The sequence below is a fragment of the Anopheles moucheti genome, chromosome 2, assembly GCF_943734755.1.
Source record: "Anopheles moucheti chromosome 2, idAnoMoucSN_F20_07, whole genome shotgun sequence".
NCBI lineage: Eukaryota > Metazoa > Arthropoda > Insecta > Diptera > Culicidae > Anopheles > Anopheles moucheti.
The window spans coordinates 78,330,682-78,347,480 of NC_069140.1; the positions used below are offsets into that span (position 1 = coordinate 78,330,682).

Here is a 16,799-nt window from a genome sequence, read left to right on the forward strand (position 1 = left end):
AGAATTTTCGATATGTCCCATTAATAATGTGGTGTTTTTTTATATGTATGATATTTTCTAATAATCTATGGTGATTATGTTAAATTGATATTTTTTCATATATGAGCTTGACACTATTAGATTTTATTCTAGTACCTCGCCGTTTTGTGCCAATTATTCACTTATTGTTTATATGAATAAGCCTATCGGTAAAAAATTTTGTATGAAAACATCCTATACATGAAGTAAAACTTACATTAAAAATAATGAAATGTTTTGTACAAAAGACTAGGCGACTCCATTGCTGCTTGATATTTGCTACTAATTATCGGTGATTATTAATTAATTTGTTTTTTATATGCGCTTGACACTATTAGATTTTATTCTAATACCTCGCCATGTTGTGCCAATATTTCACTTATTATTTACATGAAAATACATCCTATCCATGAAGTAAACCTTACATAAAAAATAATAAAATGTTTTGTACAAAAGACTAGGCGCCTCCATTGGTGTAAGGTTATTTATCTTTTTAATTATTTTTTTGTTACACAATTAAGCTACTTTTTTACAATGTCACAGTTTGTATGTTTTAAATTCTTATTAATAGTAGTTCATGGTGCTGAATGCCGTTGGTAGGACAATTTTCATTCTTTAAATGTGTTAATAGATCGCTTTCAAAACGTCATAAACGTCGCAACTTGGTTTTTTGGTTATTAAAAATAGGAAGTAAAAATAAAACACAATGTATTTATCGCATCTGTTGTAAATGTATAAGCAAGAAGCTCCGATATCGATTACATTGTCGTTTCAACTGCCAATGCCATCCAACATGTTTACATTTGTTGATTGTTATGAAAATTGACATAAACATTAATCTAGTAACTTAAGAAGCTTATTATCCGCGTCTTGTCTAGCCCATCGTTTATCGATTCATGAACCCAAAAGACAATAGTTGACAGTACAATGATAAAGTATGAAATGTGTCCCTCCCCATGCCGGCGAAAGCAGAGGAACTTTTGCTTCGGCGAGAAAAATCCAGCCAGAAAATGTGTATCACCGTATCACCGTCCAAAACCCGAATGGCAAACAAAAACAAAAAAAGAACAATACCACCCATTCCGATAGCCGCCCCGGGGAAGGAAAATAAATTCTTCATCATCAACGACGACGATATTGGGGTATCGGAATGCTGATGAAATCACCGGACAGGACGGGAGGATTTATGAAGGTTGACGGTTCGGGTTTTGGTGGTTTTTATATTTTGTTTTCTATGTTTTATTGTGTTGTCGTTTTGTTTATATTCACGATGCTTGCACTTCGTAGAAGGACACTTGATGGTGGTAACACGGAAACCAGAAAGCAAACATAAAAATAGCCTCAAGAACACTTTCACGTTGGGTAAAGTGGATGTATGTTATTGAGATGTTTGATTGTATTTTTATTGCCATTTATCAACGACCGGATGAGAAGAAGCTCAAGCTGTGTGTGTGTGAGTGTGTATGAGTGACAACACGACCGTAGCGTACACATTTACGGTCAATTTCATAAACCATTCAATGGCTTAATACAGCTCGGTAAGTGTAGCGGCAACATGTCACATAAGCCCCGCTCGAATTCTCTCTCCCATAAAGAATATCTTTCGAACCCCGATTTGGGGCACAATATCAACATTGAGGTGGCAAGACAGTGGGGCTCCCAACTTCACTCACCTTCTTACTGGATCGCTTATGATATATTCGTGGATGTAGCACGCACAGATAGCGGTCAACTGCCATGCACACCAATATAACAGCACTTTGTTGTGATAAAGCTCCTCTTAGTAGTGCCTGTAATGGGACAAGTTAGTGTGTAAGCGAGATAGAAATAGCTAGCATAGAACGATGGTTTCGCACCTGAATTTGGCAGAAAATTTCCCCGTAAGGCCAACAGTGTAGTAAGGCAGGTAGGGCACTGAACGGTATGATCAGCAGCCCGATGGCCAGATCGTTGAGGGCCAGCGACGTCAGCAGGTAGCGCGGCTGTGGATGGATGTAGGCAGCATAACGGCGGCTGTTGATCACCAGTATCACCATCAGATTCGCGCTGATAACTAGAAACGTTAGCAGCACGATAAACATCGCCTGTATGACATCGAACGGACCGATCTGGTGGTAGAAGGCGAACCGATTGTTGGTGCAACTGATATTGTTTATCGCTGGTGCTACTAGATGTTTGCCAGCCTTCAGATCCATTACAGCGGCAACATTATCTGTGGAAGTATGCAAAAGAAGATTTTTGCGCTACAGTTTAGATGATAAATGGCTACATGATGGTGCGGTTTTTTTTTGAGAAAAAGCGTTTTAATGTACTATATGACGCTAATCACCGAACAAGGTGATTATTTTGCATAGAAAAAGCTGCTTTAAAGTTATTAGAAAATAAGCACATTAATCATATTATTTATGTTCATTATTAATGTTTTATTTACTAATAGGTTCTGTAAATGAATGTCAATTACAAAAATACATGAAATAAAATAAAACATACGTTGCTAAATTCAAAGCTACATCGATTTTTGGAGATCGTTTAATGTAAAACATTTTGTTACTCTGTGCGTTTAAACAGTATTTTTAATTAAAAACCCTGAATATTCATTTCAAACACCAGGCGTCTCCATTTACTTTAAACCACCGGGCGCCTCCATATTGTTATAAACGACCAGGCGTCTCCATCGTAAGTAACCGACAGATGACGACAAATGACGTTTCATCAGAGCAGAAACAACCAAAAGAAATAAACGAAAAGCTGATATTTCGCATTATTAGCTAAATTGTAAAGCTGTTGGTATTTTGAACCAGCATTAACTAGCTTACAGTTTATTTTACGTGCCTTTGAATACTAACAGAAGTGTAAAAAATTAATTAAATAATTTAAATATTTTACTCATTTCATTTCCAGAAACCATTTTTATCTTTCATCTTGCCCTTGAGAGTTGTTTTCAAATGCTAACTAATTCAATTTAAATCTGTACATACTTGCTTAGCTTGCTTTAAACGCATTAAACCCTCAGGTAGTCGGCCGGTGTCCTCGAACCGAAATCGGGTACATTTTGCACACCGTTGCATAAAAATTAGCCAGATCCCGTGCGCTGCCGCTAGGTGTGCCCTTGGGTTCATTTGTCGTTATTCGTCAAACAAACCAATTGGTCCCTTTTTTCCGAACCACCCATCCCCGAACCAGCCCATCACGGTCAATAACCAGTTTACAATTCATTTCAGCATCATCATTAAAACTGGTCCCGGATGGGAATCGGCAGCAGGGTGAGGACCTGTGCCGGAAACGAAAGAAAAATGAAACGTTCGATTCATGTAGCTCGCAGCAAAGGGCTCGGTTTGTGGTTTTGATAGCATAAGGCTGACCAAACTGACGATGTGAAATTTTGGGCCGTGAGCACCGGGGCGGGATGGAAACCTCACGCAAAGGGGAAAAAGTTACAAAGCAACCGAACCTTTTTCGGAAAGTTGTCAGTGTGAAGATTCGAAAGGCTGGCTTTGGAACGAAGCATTCCAATTGCGTGACGATGACCAAAATCATTAGGCAAAAGGTTCGTTTTGATTGAGTTACACGAGCCCTTGCGGGTGCTGGTGTGAAGTTGTAACAAAGTTTTCCAACAATCAATTATATGTTCCGAAGCGGTTAGCGGGATTTGGAATGGAACGGTAATGATTTGACCTTGCCCATTTACGGTGAATATGTGACAACTAAGTACGAAGGATTTAACAGCTCAATGTCAAAAACATAAATCTTAAGGAAAATCAACTTCATTATGACGTTGTGCACCGGGTGATGCTTTGAAATTCTTTAAGCTAAAGTATGTTATTTTAAGACCTCTGTAAACTTATTTTTTGAAATAAATATTAATTACAATTACGAGACTAATTTTCATAAAACACAAGCACAACGTAATTTCTATTGTTACGCAAGAATAAAATTATATTTACTCATAATCATAACGCATTTGGGCTTCCAGTGCCATCTAACGAGCATTGATTGTTATGCTGCCGTATAACCACTCCAACGGTTTTTTTTGTTCCACCCGTCGCATAAAATCCCATAAAATTCCCAAGCAAACTTTATTAAGTCGTTAACCCATTCCGACCACACATTCCAAGTGGCTTTTTTGTCCGGCCCCAAAAATAGCTTTTCAAAACTTTCCCTCCCACAAGGGAAGTGTCATGAAACGGGATACGCTATCTATAATAAGCAGCTTGTGTCTGGTGCGGGTTTTTCAATTCCCCCCAGCATAATGTCATCATGCTCAACCGGCACCGGGCCGGATGCCATAATCTGCATCCAAATAAACAAGCCAACAAGGCTCTGCTCCACTTAAAATAACACGGTACACCGTAACCAAAACCGTTTTCCAAAATGCCGACCGAGTGTACAAGTAAAACATTTTATCCGATTTAGGTCGCCCGTCCGCCCGCACCCGCAACCACACTGGGCAGCGATGGCGTCGGGCCGCTTCCTACGTCTGTGCCGGTGACCTTTCACCGTGTACGGCTGTGATGTGTCATGTGTATGTGTCAAAAAAGCAACAATGCATCTTCTACCCATGCTGTGCTTTGCTAATGTGGGACCTGTTGGAGTGAAGCGTTCTGCAGGGGGGAAGTGAGGATGTGTGCTCGGTGCGAAGCTATGGGTATGAAATAACCGTACAGACATTATACCATCTCACGACCGGGGAACGTCTTTCGTTTCTATTTTGAGACAAAATGTTGCCATACGGAAGAGATATGGTGAAGTTATATTTGTTCTGCTATTGATTTTTTATTTACGCTGTTTCAATGTTTCGTCACAATTTGAGGTATGGTTTTTACTTATTTTAAATAACTTATTTCGTTCGTCAAGATAATGTTTTAATGTTTAACAAATAAATCTTTATTTAGAATACAGAAGAAGCATTATTTACATTACCATCTGCGCATAATAATGGTGTACCGCTTCGTATGCAACTCACTGTGCAGCTACAAATAATACAACAACCAATATGACTAACATGACAGAACATCGTCTGGCAGGGGACATCATCCCAGCTGGATTTTGTTCTGTTCTTCTTGCAATGCAACCAACTCTCGTCTTTGCAAACGATTTTCAAATGCATGTTTAAGCAATGTTTCCATCCGGTTTCTTCGGAAGATAGTGTGAAAGATGAGCTATTTGGTAATTTGGACTCATACGAAGCAACCGAGTTGAAACTGAACGTTAAACTGTATTTCAAGGTAGCTTGCTCGTACACCTTCCAATACTCCTTTGGTAGAACTAAATCAGTTATTTGTAGAAGAAAATGAAATGTAAATAAAGACGAACAGTAGATGACGATGCTCGGTTAAATATTTACACTCGGTTTCAATCTTCATCCCCACTGCCCAATTTGTGTGCTTTTATTTAAGTCAAGCTTATTCTTGCGCTCCACATCAGCATGTTTGCGGTGACCATGTTGTGCTACGCAAAAGTTTAAACCCTTAGCTTAGCGGAAACATTTTGCACCACTTAAAATAAACGACGCGAAAGCTTAAACAACAGTGCTGGAATGAAGGTATTTCCAGCACACAGACATTTAAACATAAATAAAACAAAAAAAACGATGCCGTTACGAAACTAACACGGAAAGCACTTGGCGGGAATAATGGGAAAACATATTTTCATTAGTTATGCGTCCCGTTTGCGGACAGCGATGGTAACATGCAGGACAGCGGGAAGGTTGTTAAAAAGAGATTGACAAAAACAAAACACCCTTGCAACGGAACGGAGGACACAAACACACGTTGTGAGGCAGTGGTCGAAAGCTACAGGGACGGACAGTTGTGTAGGAAAATTTAAAGAGAATCACCCTGCGGCAACTGTTGCTCCGGCTGGTACCAATTAGCTACAGATAGGACCGGAGCAAACCCATGTGTAGGTGTAACTGTATGTGATTTTCTGGAGTGTGAATAAATCAAAGATATAAAAATATGAAACGGTGGATGGTTTAAATAATTGATATTACACACAGCAGATTAAACAGAGAGGTGGTGCTAAAACTTTGTTTTGTTTTTAAAAATATTGTAAGAATATGGATTCTAAAATGAATTCTTAGAACACTGCCTCATCAAACACATTCAAATGGATAAATTTCATTAAGTTGTGGAATGTAAATTAATAAAATGTTGGACGATGACCAAATCATTTCAATTCTCTCTATATCGAATGTTATGCTGTATTAACAGTTAATTATGAAATATAAAATTTTCTCTAGGAAGGATTGTTTTGTAATTTACCCCAGGGACTCGAACTCGTGCATAAACTTCCTATTTTCTAATATAGTGTTAAAAAATAATTCACAAAAATGAATGAACGGACACAAAACAAATAATGGAAATAATTTGAATGTTAGATAGTATTACAAAAGGCACCACGATTTTCATAATCCTGATGGATCACTAAGAAAGTCGACATAAGTCGACATAAACAGATGTAAATGTAGATAAATGTAGACTTGTATAAGCTAACTTCAGCTAGATGTTTGTAGGAAAAAAAAAGTTAAAATAACGGTAAACGATAAGGTCGGATCATAATAAACAAATTTCGTTCGGTTTTAGCCACATAAAACTCACAAGATGGCGAGTCGACATTAAGGACGGTTTACACAGTTATATTATTGCGTATAGAATGCTAAACAACAATAAAATCATCTGATTAAAATTTAGTCTATTTAGGCTATCTAATTTAGTGCTATTATTCGACTAGAGCTATTTGTTAAACTTTATTACTAAGCGGTTCAAATGCTGCATCACATTAGTAATGATTAATGAGTCAACTTTATCGACCTTTGGTAAAGAATCAATCTTAAGATCGATTTTTTTACAATGTCCTGGATCAGCCCTCAACAAGATCACGTACAAGACAAAAAGAAAGTGATATATTGGAGCTGTTTTCCTTTTTTTTGTTCGCCAGATAAATGTTAATCGAATACAATCTCCTTGAAGTTTGATGAGATGAAAATTAACACAATACAAACGGGATCCGCTGACGGGCGCGCTTCCTTACTGATCGATTTGCAGTGATTTATTATTTATTTCCATTGTACAGCTACAGTTAAACCCAACGACCAACACAACCACTACTTCCGCACGGTGCTCACTAAGTCGCACACGGGGAAACATTCGTGTGCGTATTGTGCCGATTGTGTTCCGGTACCGTGTCGCGTTCCGTTCTGGCGCATGAATTGTTGATGGCAAGGTATCAATTTTGCGAGCAAGTGTGTGCTGCTTGTACATCGCAACGATGGAAAACACGGTACAAAACACTGTACGAAGTAAACATTTTATCACACACACACACAGACACACACACATGTCTGCACAACAGCTGAAACTTTCCCGTTGGTGGCGAACGGAATAATGACAGCATTCCGTAAGTGGGTTTGATGGGCTTGTGAAGATGTTCGTTTATCTTTCTTTTTTTCGACTCTCTCTCGATCTTCCTACCACCTCTTCTAGCTTATGCTGAGCGGGACACTTTTCACATAGTACTAGTTTGTACTGTTTCACCAGTGAATATTCAGAGAAATATCGAACACAACAAAAGTTATCCAAAATCGCTAGAAGATTTCCACTCCGATAGGGAAATGGCTACGGGCAGCACTTCTATTTTCTTCCGTACACTTCAATGCGGCAGTCGAGTAAAAAAAAACGTACTGGAACACTTCGATTCTCGACTACAGGACAAGTCTTTCACTTCCTTTCGGTGAGTTTCTTCCTCAACAAAAAAAAAAATCGCAACACAAAACATAAGCGAACGGATATGGTCGACGAAGTGTCTGCCTATTTTCAGCCCTTCTGCGAATCAATCCCGGTTAGTAGTACTACCAAGGCTGAAGGCACAAAAACGAAACCAGTCCAGTCCCGGGGAAGAATATTGGCTTTGGCATGAAAATGATCTGTGAAGGAATTTATTTTTATTCCGATTCGATTAAGGAGTTTTCATTTCACCTCCGGTACATGTTTTTCCTTTGGAGTTTTTTCTTCCTCTCCGAACGCCAAGACAAACGAACAAAGTGTACACATACATCTTCAGTGTACTCTTCAGCCGTGGATAATCGACAGTGAAGGTTTGTTTTTTTCCACTCTCCGTCCATGTCGACGGAGACGGAGCGAAACGTAATTTCATGCCGAAGCATCAATGACAGCCAGAGCCCGAGGCATATTTTCGTCCCTGTTTGAAGGGTTTCTTAAGGATGTGAAACGCTAAAATCTGGGATGGTTTCCTTCCGTCAGTCACTTGCCTAGTGGGAGGAGATGGACGTTTTTTTTCTCCGATTAGATTCTATCTAGCATTTCTGCTCCTACATATCACCAACAGCTAATTCTTCATGCCTTTTTAAGGGTAGAAATGGCCCTTTCGAGCAGCAAAAAGTAAACGAATATCAGCGAGGAGATGGGAAGGTGAGGTGTGCAGTTTATTTTTTTATCGTAGAATTCCCAGAAACACTAATCCATGCTTTGGAGGTGCAATAACAACAAAAAATAAGCCAAGTTAAAAGGAAAATAGCTTCTGATCGATCACATCAGCATTCGCATTCCGATTGGGAACAGAACATCTCAGATATTTGGGCCCGCATCGCATCCCACCCCCGGGCCGGAGTTTGGATTTGCGGACAGCGGGCGGAACACTTGCCTTGTCCTTTTATGGTTTCGTTTGCGTTTCCGTTCAAAGGGATCGTTTTTCAACGCACCAACGTTCCGCACAGCCGTAACCGAGTGTGTGACCTTTTGGCATTTGTGCGAGCAGAAGCAAACATAAAAAAAACTCCACCGATATGATTCACGCTTGCGATGCTTTGGTTGGGCACTCCGAATGGAAGATTTATCTTTGCTGCGGTATTGTGTGTATTGTTTGGTGTTTGGTGTATAGAAGAATGCCTGTTTTTATTTACTGCTAGCATCAAGCAGCTTTCAAACGAAAATGAGGAAGAGACATGCTACATGTTTTGTATTTATATTAAGGAAGTGCTTGCAACCCCCCATTTTTTATCATACTCCATGGAATAATCCAATCGTAACAAATTAACTAAAGATCGTTATACAATCCTCCAAAAATCTGGAACAACTCTCAGCTCGTCAAACAAACAAAGTATTCTCGCGTCTTCAAAGGTGGTAAAACAGTCGGTATGTTTGCATTCCAACACGCAACACGCAGGTGTGAGTTGTGAACGTTACAAAGTAAAGTTAACACACGATTGTACGTGAAACCCAATTTGAAAATCAAATATTTATAGGTTTTCTCCATCGCTGGGATTGCATTTTTTCTTTCATTCTTTTCCCCTTTCACATCATACTTTAATTGTACGCGATACTGAATGGGTGGTATCGATGAAGCGTTGTTAAATGTAGCTTTTAAAGGGTTTCGCTGCCAACGCAACGCATTCCATCCATCCTGGCGTCACAGGAAAATGAGCGCTGAGGTTTTTTCGATGAATAGCAACGGAGTTTACATTTCGTTTTGTGCTTATCGTGATTGAAAATTTCTCAGCAAAATAGAAGAAATTCATTAGCACGCTGATGTTGCTAGATGGTGGATTAGTTTGCAATGGGTAAATGCTGCACACCGAAGATGGTTTCTAAGGGTACCACGAACGGAGCGTGCCATGACTTGTCGGCCCTAGTTCGCCGGATGTTTGAAATTACTTTTCAATACGTTACTTAATTGACGATGAATGGTGCAGGGGTTTCATTGATCGTAAATGATTTCCCTTGGATTTTTTAGGTATAATGATTGCTTTTAGAATTTGAATTCAACTTACTCTCTGCTGACTACTGTTCATTCTCTTGTCTTTATGATTTATTCTGAGCACCAAAAAAACAGAATCAGATCAGAATCAGATTAATGAAGTCAATTTCACGTCTTAACCATTTAACTGGTTTTTTTACAGAATCTCGGGCGCTAGAGACCATTTCGGCCATCCACAACTCGAAGGTGGAAACTTCGGGGACCATCTTTTATAAATAAATCCCGATGACATAGACATCAATTGAGCTAATACATACCAAAGCATCTAATAGAAAACCTCGACTGTCAGATAAAAACCAAGGTAGCAACCAATTTGATACTTTGAAGGAATATCGTACAGATAAGCGATCAAACTTTTGAAGTCGTCCAAAATTTCTACCAAGGTCTATGGTCAGCACCGGCATTGATGTTGAGATAGGGTGCTTGTTGCCAACCGGTCATTCTACTGATCTGCAGTAACTTCTATGCCTCTATATTTGGTTAATTGCCTCTGAGACATAAGTCCTGTGGAAAAACTAGCAAAACCGAGTAAACCACGTTCGGAAGAAAGATGCTCAGAAGAATTTTAGGTCCCATTTGTCGGGAAGGTCTTGAGAAATTAAAGAGCTATATGATGAACTCACTACCATACATCAGCATGGGTTGGTCATGTCATTAGAATGACATCGGACAACCCAGTCTCTAAAATATAGACAGGTCGCCAATATAGACAGAGGCCCATGGTAGATCGTAATTGAGATCTAGTGATGATGTTGATGCATCCCTCAGAAAGCCCGGGATATTGAATTGACAGACGGCTGCGCCTGATGTTAAGCGGCTTAGAAGTGACTTACCACAGGCCAAGACTGCAAAGCAGATGTAGCCTCCAATAAATACGTAAGTGAACAAAGTGATTCTTTTGAAGAATAAGCGAAATGATGTTCAAAGATGTGTTACTACATTATGATTCACACTATTTGTTATTTAACATTATAATTATTATTATAATAGGAAAAATGAGATATTTAATATATTTAAACTGACTTAACGATTAATTATATAAACAGTAGAAATTGTCATTCAATATTTAACGGATGATCTTTAGGGTTGATCATGCGTGTTCGAAAACAGAGCAGAAGATTAATTGCAATTTTCAGCAAGGTAAGCCGGTTCAATAGCCGATATCAACACTATCGCAGTGACTTCAATATGGCTACCATCACTATTAATCCATCACATCGCACAACGTATAGAACTCACTCGCAATGGGATTTTCCTGCCAATTTCCACCTCATTTGCTGCATTCCTGTCGAATCTGGCCGATGAATGGTTCGAATGTTTGCCGCCAAATTCTTGCACTCCGCCACTGTTAACGCTCAGAGCAAAAAGAAACAAACGCTTCTAAAACACGATAATGCACTTTTGATGAGAAAGCTAGCTTAGCTGCAATCCGGGAGAACGAAGCAAAACACGGGAGAAAAAATGGAAACTTCCCCCTTCGGGGGTAACGGTTCCCCCGGGGACGATGGAGCGTTTCACACGACGTAAGCTGTTCTGATGGCTAGCCATCCGAACAACATTCCCGGGGGGGGGCGATCCGATGGGTCAAGATGGTGCCAACCGTTGCCGCCGGTTGCTTTCGCATCATTTCGCCTCACACGAAGTGACCATAAAATTGTAGCACTGTCATTTCCTTCTTTTTACTGTCAGCTCATCAACCACATTCCGGTCACCGATTTTTGCCCGACAGATAGCGATGCGAAAAGGGCGCCGCTCGGAAAAGGGGGGCCCGGGGGTTTCATGTGCTCGAGCTGCGAATGTGAGAAAATGGCGATAAAATGTAAAGAAGTCAAAAAAAGGAACACATTCACACAGTGCCAGTGCTGTAATGTTGGTATCAAAAAGCGATGTAACGATGCAAGTCGTAACACTTTCCCCATGGCGATGTATGCTACAGCGTGAGCAGCACGATGTAAACTTCTTACCTTTAGTTGCGGGTGGATCGTGAAAATTAGTGCTTGTAGTGGTAAACATTTACATGAAGAATTAAATGGCAGCTGTGAAAGAGCTGTGAAGATTATGGTCTGGCGGTGGATAGTTAAAACAAACTTGATAAACTTTAAAATCCACTCGCCCCCGGTTACACGTAATGTGTATTTGAAGTCAGAGTGCCATTAATCCTTAACAACGCCACCGACGTCATGCAAACGCCAAAGGTTTAAAATATCGATCATGGTGTCCGCAAAAAAGTGTCCGCGATAATGAATGTTAAGTGATAGCGGCAAAGTTTTCTCAAATCCGTACATCTGGCAGTAATTTTAAAGGCGAATAATTTTATGCGTAACTTTCCCTTATACCTTTCCGTAACAATTCACATCGAGGCAATGGTGCTAATTAGCATAAATTTCCATCCCGATATAATAGCCGTCGGAGGTGTGAGGTTTTGGAAAATTGTTTTACATTCAAACGACTAGCTCCACAAGTTGTGAATTGATGGGAAATTTTTGATAACCTTTCATGGTAACAGTATGGAGTGTTAATGGTACAACTTAATAGCACAAAAATATATTGTGAAAAGTTCCTTACCTGAATGGCAGGAGAAATAATTTGAAATAAATTAACTAAGACAATTAAGTAGGGTTTTATTTATCATTGCATCTCCTTAATTTAATTTCATAGTTTTCCTTTTAATAGGTTTTCTTAAAAACGTAATACAGGCATTATTTTTACTTTAATTAATAAAATTCAGTAAAGTATATGATTTTTGTTTCAAAATTAAACGGAAAGCTATAGTCTTCAATAAAAATCCTTCCAGCATTCCAACCATCTACCACATAATTCCGATTCCCGAGGAGAAGTAAAGTCCGACAATGCACCTGCCAATGAAAATCTAACGACAATTCAATTACATTGCAGTGCCGGAATTGAATCAGGAAGTTTAACGCCATCCCCATGGTGGCCGGATATTGTGGAAATGACAGATTCTCAATCCCAACTCTGTTCACCACAACCGAAACACCACTAATCAGGTCGAGGTTTCCTGCTTAACTTTGTGACACTCTAATGTATAACAGACAACGTTAATATCGTGCGCAGAGTAAAGTTGTTGCGAAGTTAAAAGTACAAAAATCCCTTTGCCGTGATTCAACGACTTTATTGCGGATAGTGCTGAAAATGTTACCGAATATAGTTTTGTGCATACTAAATCGAAACTCAATATGCATTTTTATTGAGTTTTTTTCACGTATCAAAGTGCTTTCGTTACATAATCGATTTGATAATATTTATTGCTAAAGCAATACATAACCAATAACTTTTACTTTTTCGAACTGCATAACCACAACTTCCATCCATTCCAGGTCGTAATGCTTTTTTACTAGAATTTTTTGCTAGAGAGATAAACACTCCACTCCAAACTTTTGCACGTTTTTCTCACTCGCTCTATCTCCGAACACGCAAAAAAGCATAACGATACTTTCGTCCTTGCGTAGTTAATTTATGTGCCTTGCAGCTTTACAAATTGGAAACGCGAATCCAATGCAAAACGAAACACTTGGGAAACCGGTTCATTCCGTTAAAATCCCCGGTACAAGTATCTTATAGCTAATGTGCACCAAAAAAAAAAAAAAAAAGAAAGACAGAACAATGCCACATCACACCGAGCACAATGTAAAACGACTTCCTTCCTTGTACCATACCCGTGGGAAACTTGTATCGAACTGTTCTTTTTTTTTTTGGTTTTTCTACACGAAGATTAAACCCGCGCGAAACAGTGCACGATACAACGCACCAGTGCGGAGCAACCTCCACATTAAGAACGTGATGTTCGACAGCGTTAACTTCGCGAATAAAATCACTCAGGCGTGTGATAATAAATAACCGTCCTAGTCCCGGCATCGCCCGAAGGAGTACGGGCGCAATTGACGACGACAACTACTGGCAAAAGTTTAGACCGCTTGCTGGGCTGCATTCGTAAAATGCAATGGAAGAAATAAGTCGTGCCCTAATGCGCTGGAATTAGTATGCTGAGAGTTGGACTTCGGAATTGATTTTTAAATTGTCATTATAATTTAATGGTTTTATTTGGGAAAAAATGTACCGAAGAATAGAAATAGTCGACATCTAATTTATGTTTTTCATATTTGTGTAGATAGTGTAGCATGGTTTGGAAAGGATCAATGTGGACTAATGAGGATTGCAATTTTTAAAAACTCTCTCGTTAAACTAAATGAACGATAAATTACAAATTAGATAATCTTTCAAATTATATTAGTATACTTTCAGTCTTTACAAATAATTAAATTGCCTAATATAACCTTGCTTACACTAAAAATAAACGAAGTGAACAAATGTGAAAGAAACAACATTTTTAAAAAGTTCTTCGGTACTTTATATAATATCACAATAAGCAAGACTTGACCAATAAATGTCGAACTACGTTTGTTATATTCCTTTATATTTGATGGATATTAAAAAACTAAAACTTAAATCAGAAATTGTTTTACAATACTTGTCCATGGAAGTTTAAAATTACTCTTTTGTTGTTCAGTACTAGTGTATACAAAGGAGATTGTTCCGTTGATTTATTTCCAAAAAGGTAAACGAATATTTTTATTTCAAGTTAAAAAAAAGCGTCACCCATTTGCTGGGTGACACATGCTCCTGGAAACATTTCGCGTCACCTATTCTTGGGTTAAAATATTAAAAAATGCTCAATTCTAAAATTAATTGCATACTTTCAGGCTAAATTGCCCAATGCCAAATATTGCTGAAAAAAGTATTAAAACTGCTACATATTTTCTGATACCTTCATCGAATTTGCACAATGGTTCGTATGAAATAGATTTTAAATTCAATTGATAGGAAAGAAAAGCAAAAACGGAAAACAAAACAAAACTAACCATTAAAGCGTCTGACGAAATGGTTCGTTGCTGAAGCATCGTCGTAAAACGAACCGCGCAGCCTGGGATTGGTGGTATACCGTACCATACGATTATGTTTCTTTGATTGCATTCGTCTCTCATCGATCGAGCTTGAGAAACGACACATGTACGTGTAACGTGTAGCGTTATGCGCCCACAGACGCTTCTCGCTTTTATTACTCTCAATTTCACCCACAAATTTAGCATAAGAATAATGTCGCTGCTTGCCACAAACGGTTACGCAGCTGTCTCCAGCCGGTGCAGGCTAGAGTTGCGTCGCCGTACAATCGCTCGTTCGGAACGCTGGACCGGTTTTGGTTGTAATGGTCGGCTAGTGGCACTATTCATCACAGACACACCCCGTGCTTTATTAGATGCTTAACCTTCCCACAGTAACGCAGCACGGTAAAAGCGGTACACCACCACCGGCAAAAGGGAACAGGATCCGTTTGTACATTCATCATTCGGAAAACCACCGAAGACGACGACGACGACCACGACACGGTCAGTGTGAGATGGTCCGGAATTTCCTTTAGCTACGATACTTTTCACACATACTTCACACGTACAGGGCACACACACACACCCGCACGAACACTTACATATGTATGTATACCCAGTTTGCGACAGTCAAAGTCAGCACCACTTGCAGCTTCGCCGGCCGGGTATCTATTCACCGTAACCGGTTATGAGTGGAATAAGAAATGTGCAAAACTTTTCTCATAATTCTCCCGGTTTTCGGTTACGCCTTTTCACCGGTGGAGCGCTTCCCTTTTGTGAAGGGCGATGTCGTGGGGGGAGGGTTTAGTGTGTTACTCTTTAGTGTTTCACCAGAGATTGCGTAGCCGGGTGACACATTCCACGGCCAAACGTTGGTACAGCACCATCCAAACCGGTAGCTTTAAACAAGCTGTATTAATTAAACCAAATATAATGCCTTTCAACTGTCCGCATTGTATTTATGAGGACACGTGAGCGTTAAAGGATGACAACAAGGTACTGAAGTTGATTCTTAAACATTCATTACACGGTGAACCTGATTACGGCCGGAGCAGCATCATAAAAACTTCCACTTTATATTGTTAATAAACAATGAAATATTTTCTAAAGGTGACAATCGTAAAAAAACACATTTTAATTACTTTTTTTATTAACCATTTTCTTGGTCACTTGGCCACTATAAATACGAAGTACAAGAGTTGGCCAAATTTAATTTATTTTATTTAAAATTACAAACAAATATTATTTTAAAATAAATTGTCACATAAATATACGTTTTAATGTTAAAAAAACATCACTGCATGTGTTCCACAGCACGAATTTGCCATTCGCTATCAATATTCATTCCTACTGAATATGAAAACCATCATTTTTGCTTATTAAAATTTTTTAATTAAAATTTGCGGTTTTGTTTGCCAAACAGTGACGCCAGCCATCCCCAAACCAAGATAGAATATTTATCTGTCAACAGCCATGTTTTTTTCCGCTCATTTTCCATTCCGTCAAAGAAAAATGTGTGGGTAGCAAATACGACAAAACAAAACAAGAAAAAAAAACAACTCAAGATTGAAGACTCATTCTCGACTTCTCAGTCGGGGCCAGAAAGTGAAAGAAAAGTGTCCCCCATTTTTTTGTGTGTCAACCCGTTCCTGTGCCGAAAAAGCTAACAGATTCATTTATCCGACACGGGTCGTGGATTAAGACAACGGGACGAAAGCGTATAATAATGGAAAATTTTCCTGCTCACTGCACGGCTGTGCGCAGATTTGTGTGTGTGTGTTGGGGCGTTTTTTTTTTGGATGGTACTAATCTCTTTCACACTGGTCGCCCTTAACCGATGCACAAAGTTGTGCTTAAAGTTTACGGGTCTTTTACGGTCCATAAAAGATTTGAATTAGATCTTTGTACAGGCGATAATTTTGGCCGCTTTCCGGGTGGGACAGTTTTACGCGGGCACAAAAAAATTACCTTTCCATTGTCAACCGTTTCCCATTAGTCGCGCTGTTCTGGTAGGAGTTTTTCTTTCACTGCTGCAAGTCAAGCTTGACATTGGAAAGAGAAAGTAAGCATACAAAAAAAGCTTCTATATGGTTCTATCGCAATGAA

At 39.1% G+C, this 16,799-nt stretch overlaps 1 protein-coding gene across 1 annotated transcript in view; it reads right to left on the reverse strand.

Moving 5' to 3' along the window:
* Positions 1-16,799, reverse strand: part of LOC128297610 (5-hydroxytryptamine receptor 1A) — a 63,285-nt gene that overhangs the window by 29,766 nt on the left and 16,720 nt on the right. Inside the window, exons 2-3 of the mRNA XM_053033287.1 lie at positions 1,875-2,230; positions 1,692-1,808 (exon numbers count right to left, since the gene is read on the reverse strand). Coding sequence (XP_052889247.1) covers positions 1,692-1,808; positions 1,875-2,213 — 456 coding nt within the window. The 5' untranslated portion in view covers positions 2,214-2,230. The remainder of the gene's footprint in view (positions 1-1,691; positions 1,809-1,874; positions 2,231-16,799) is intronic.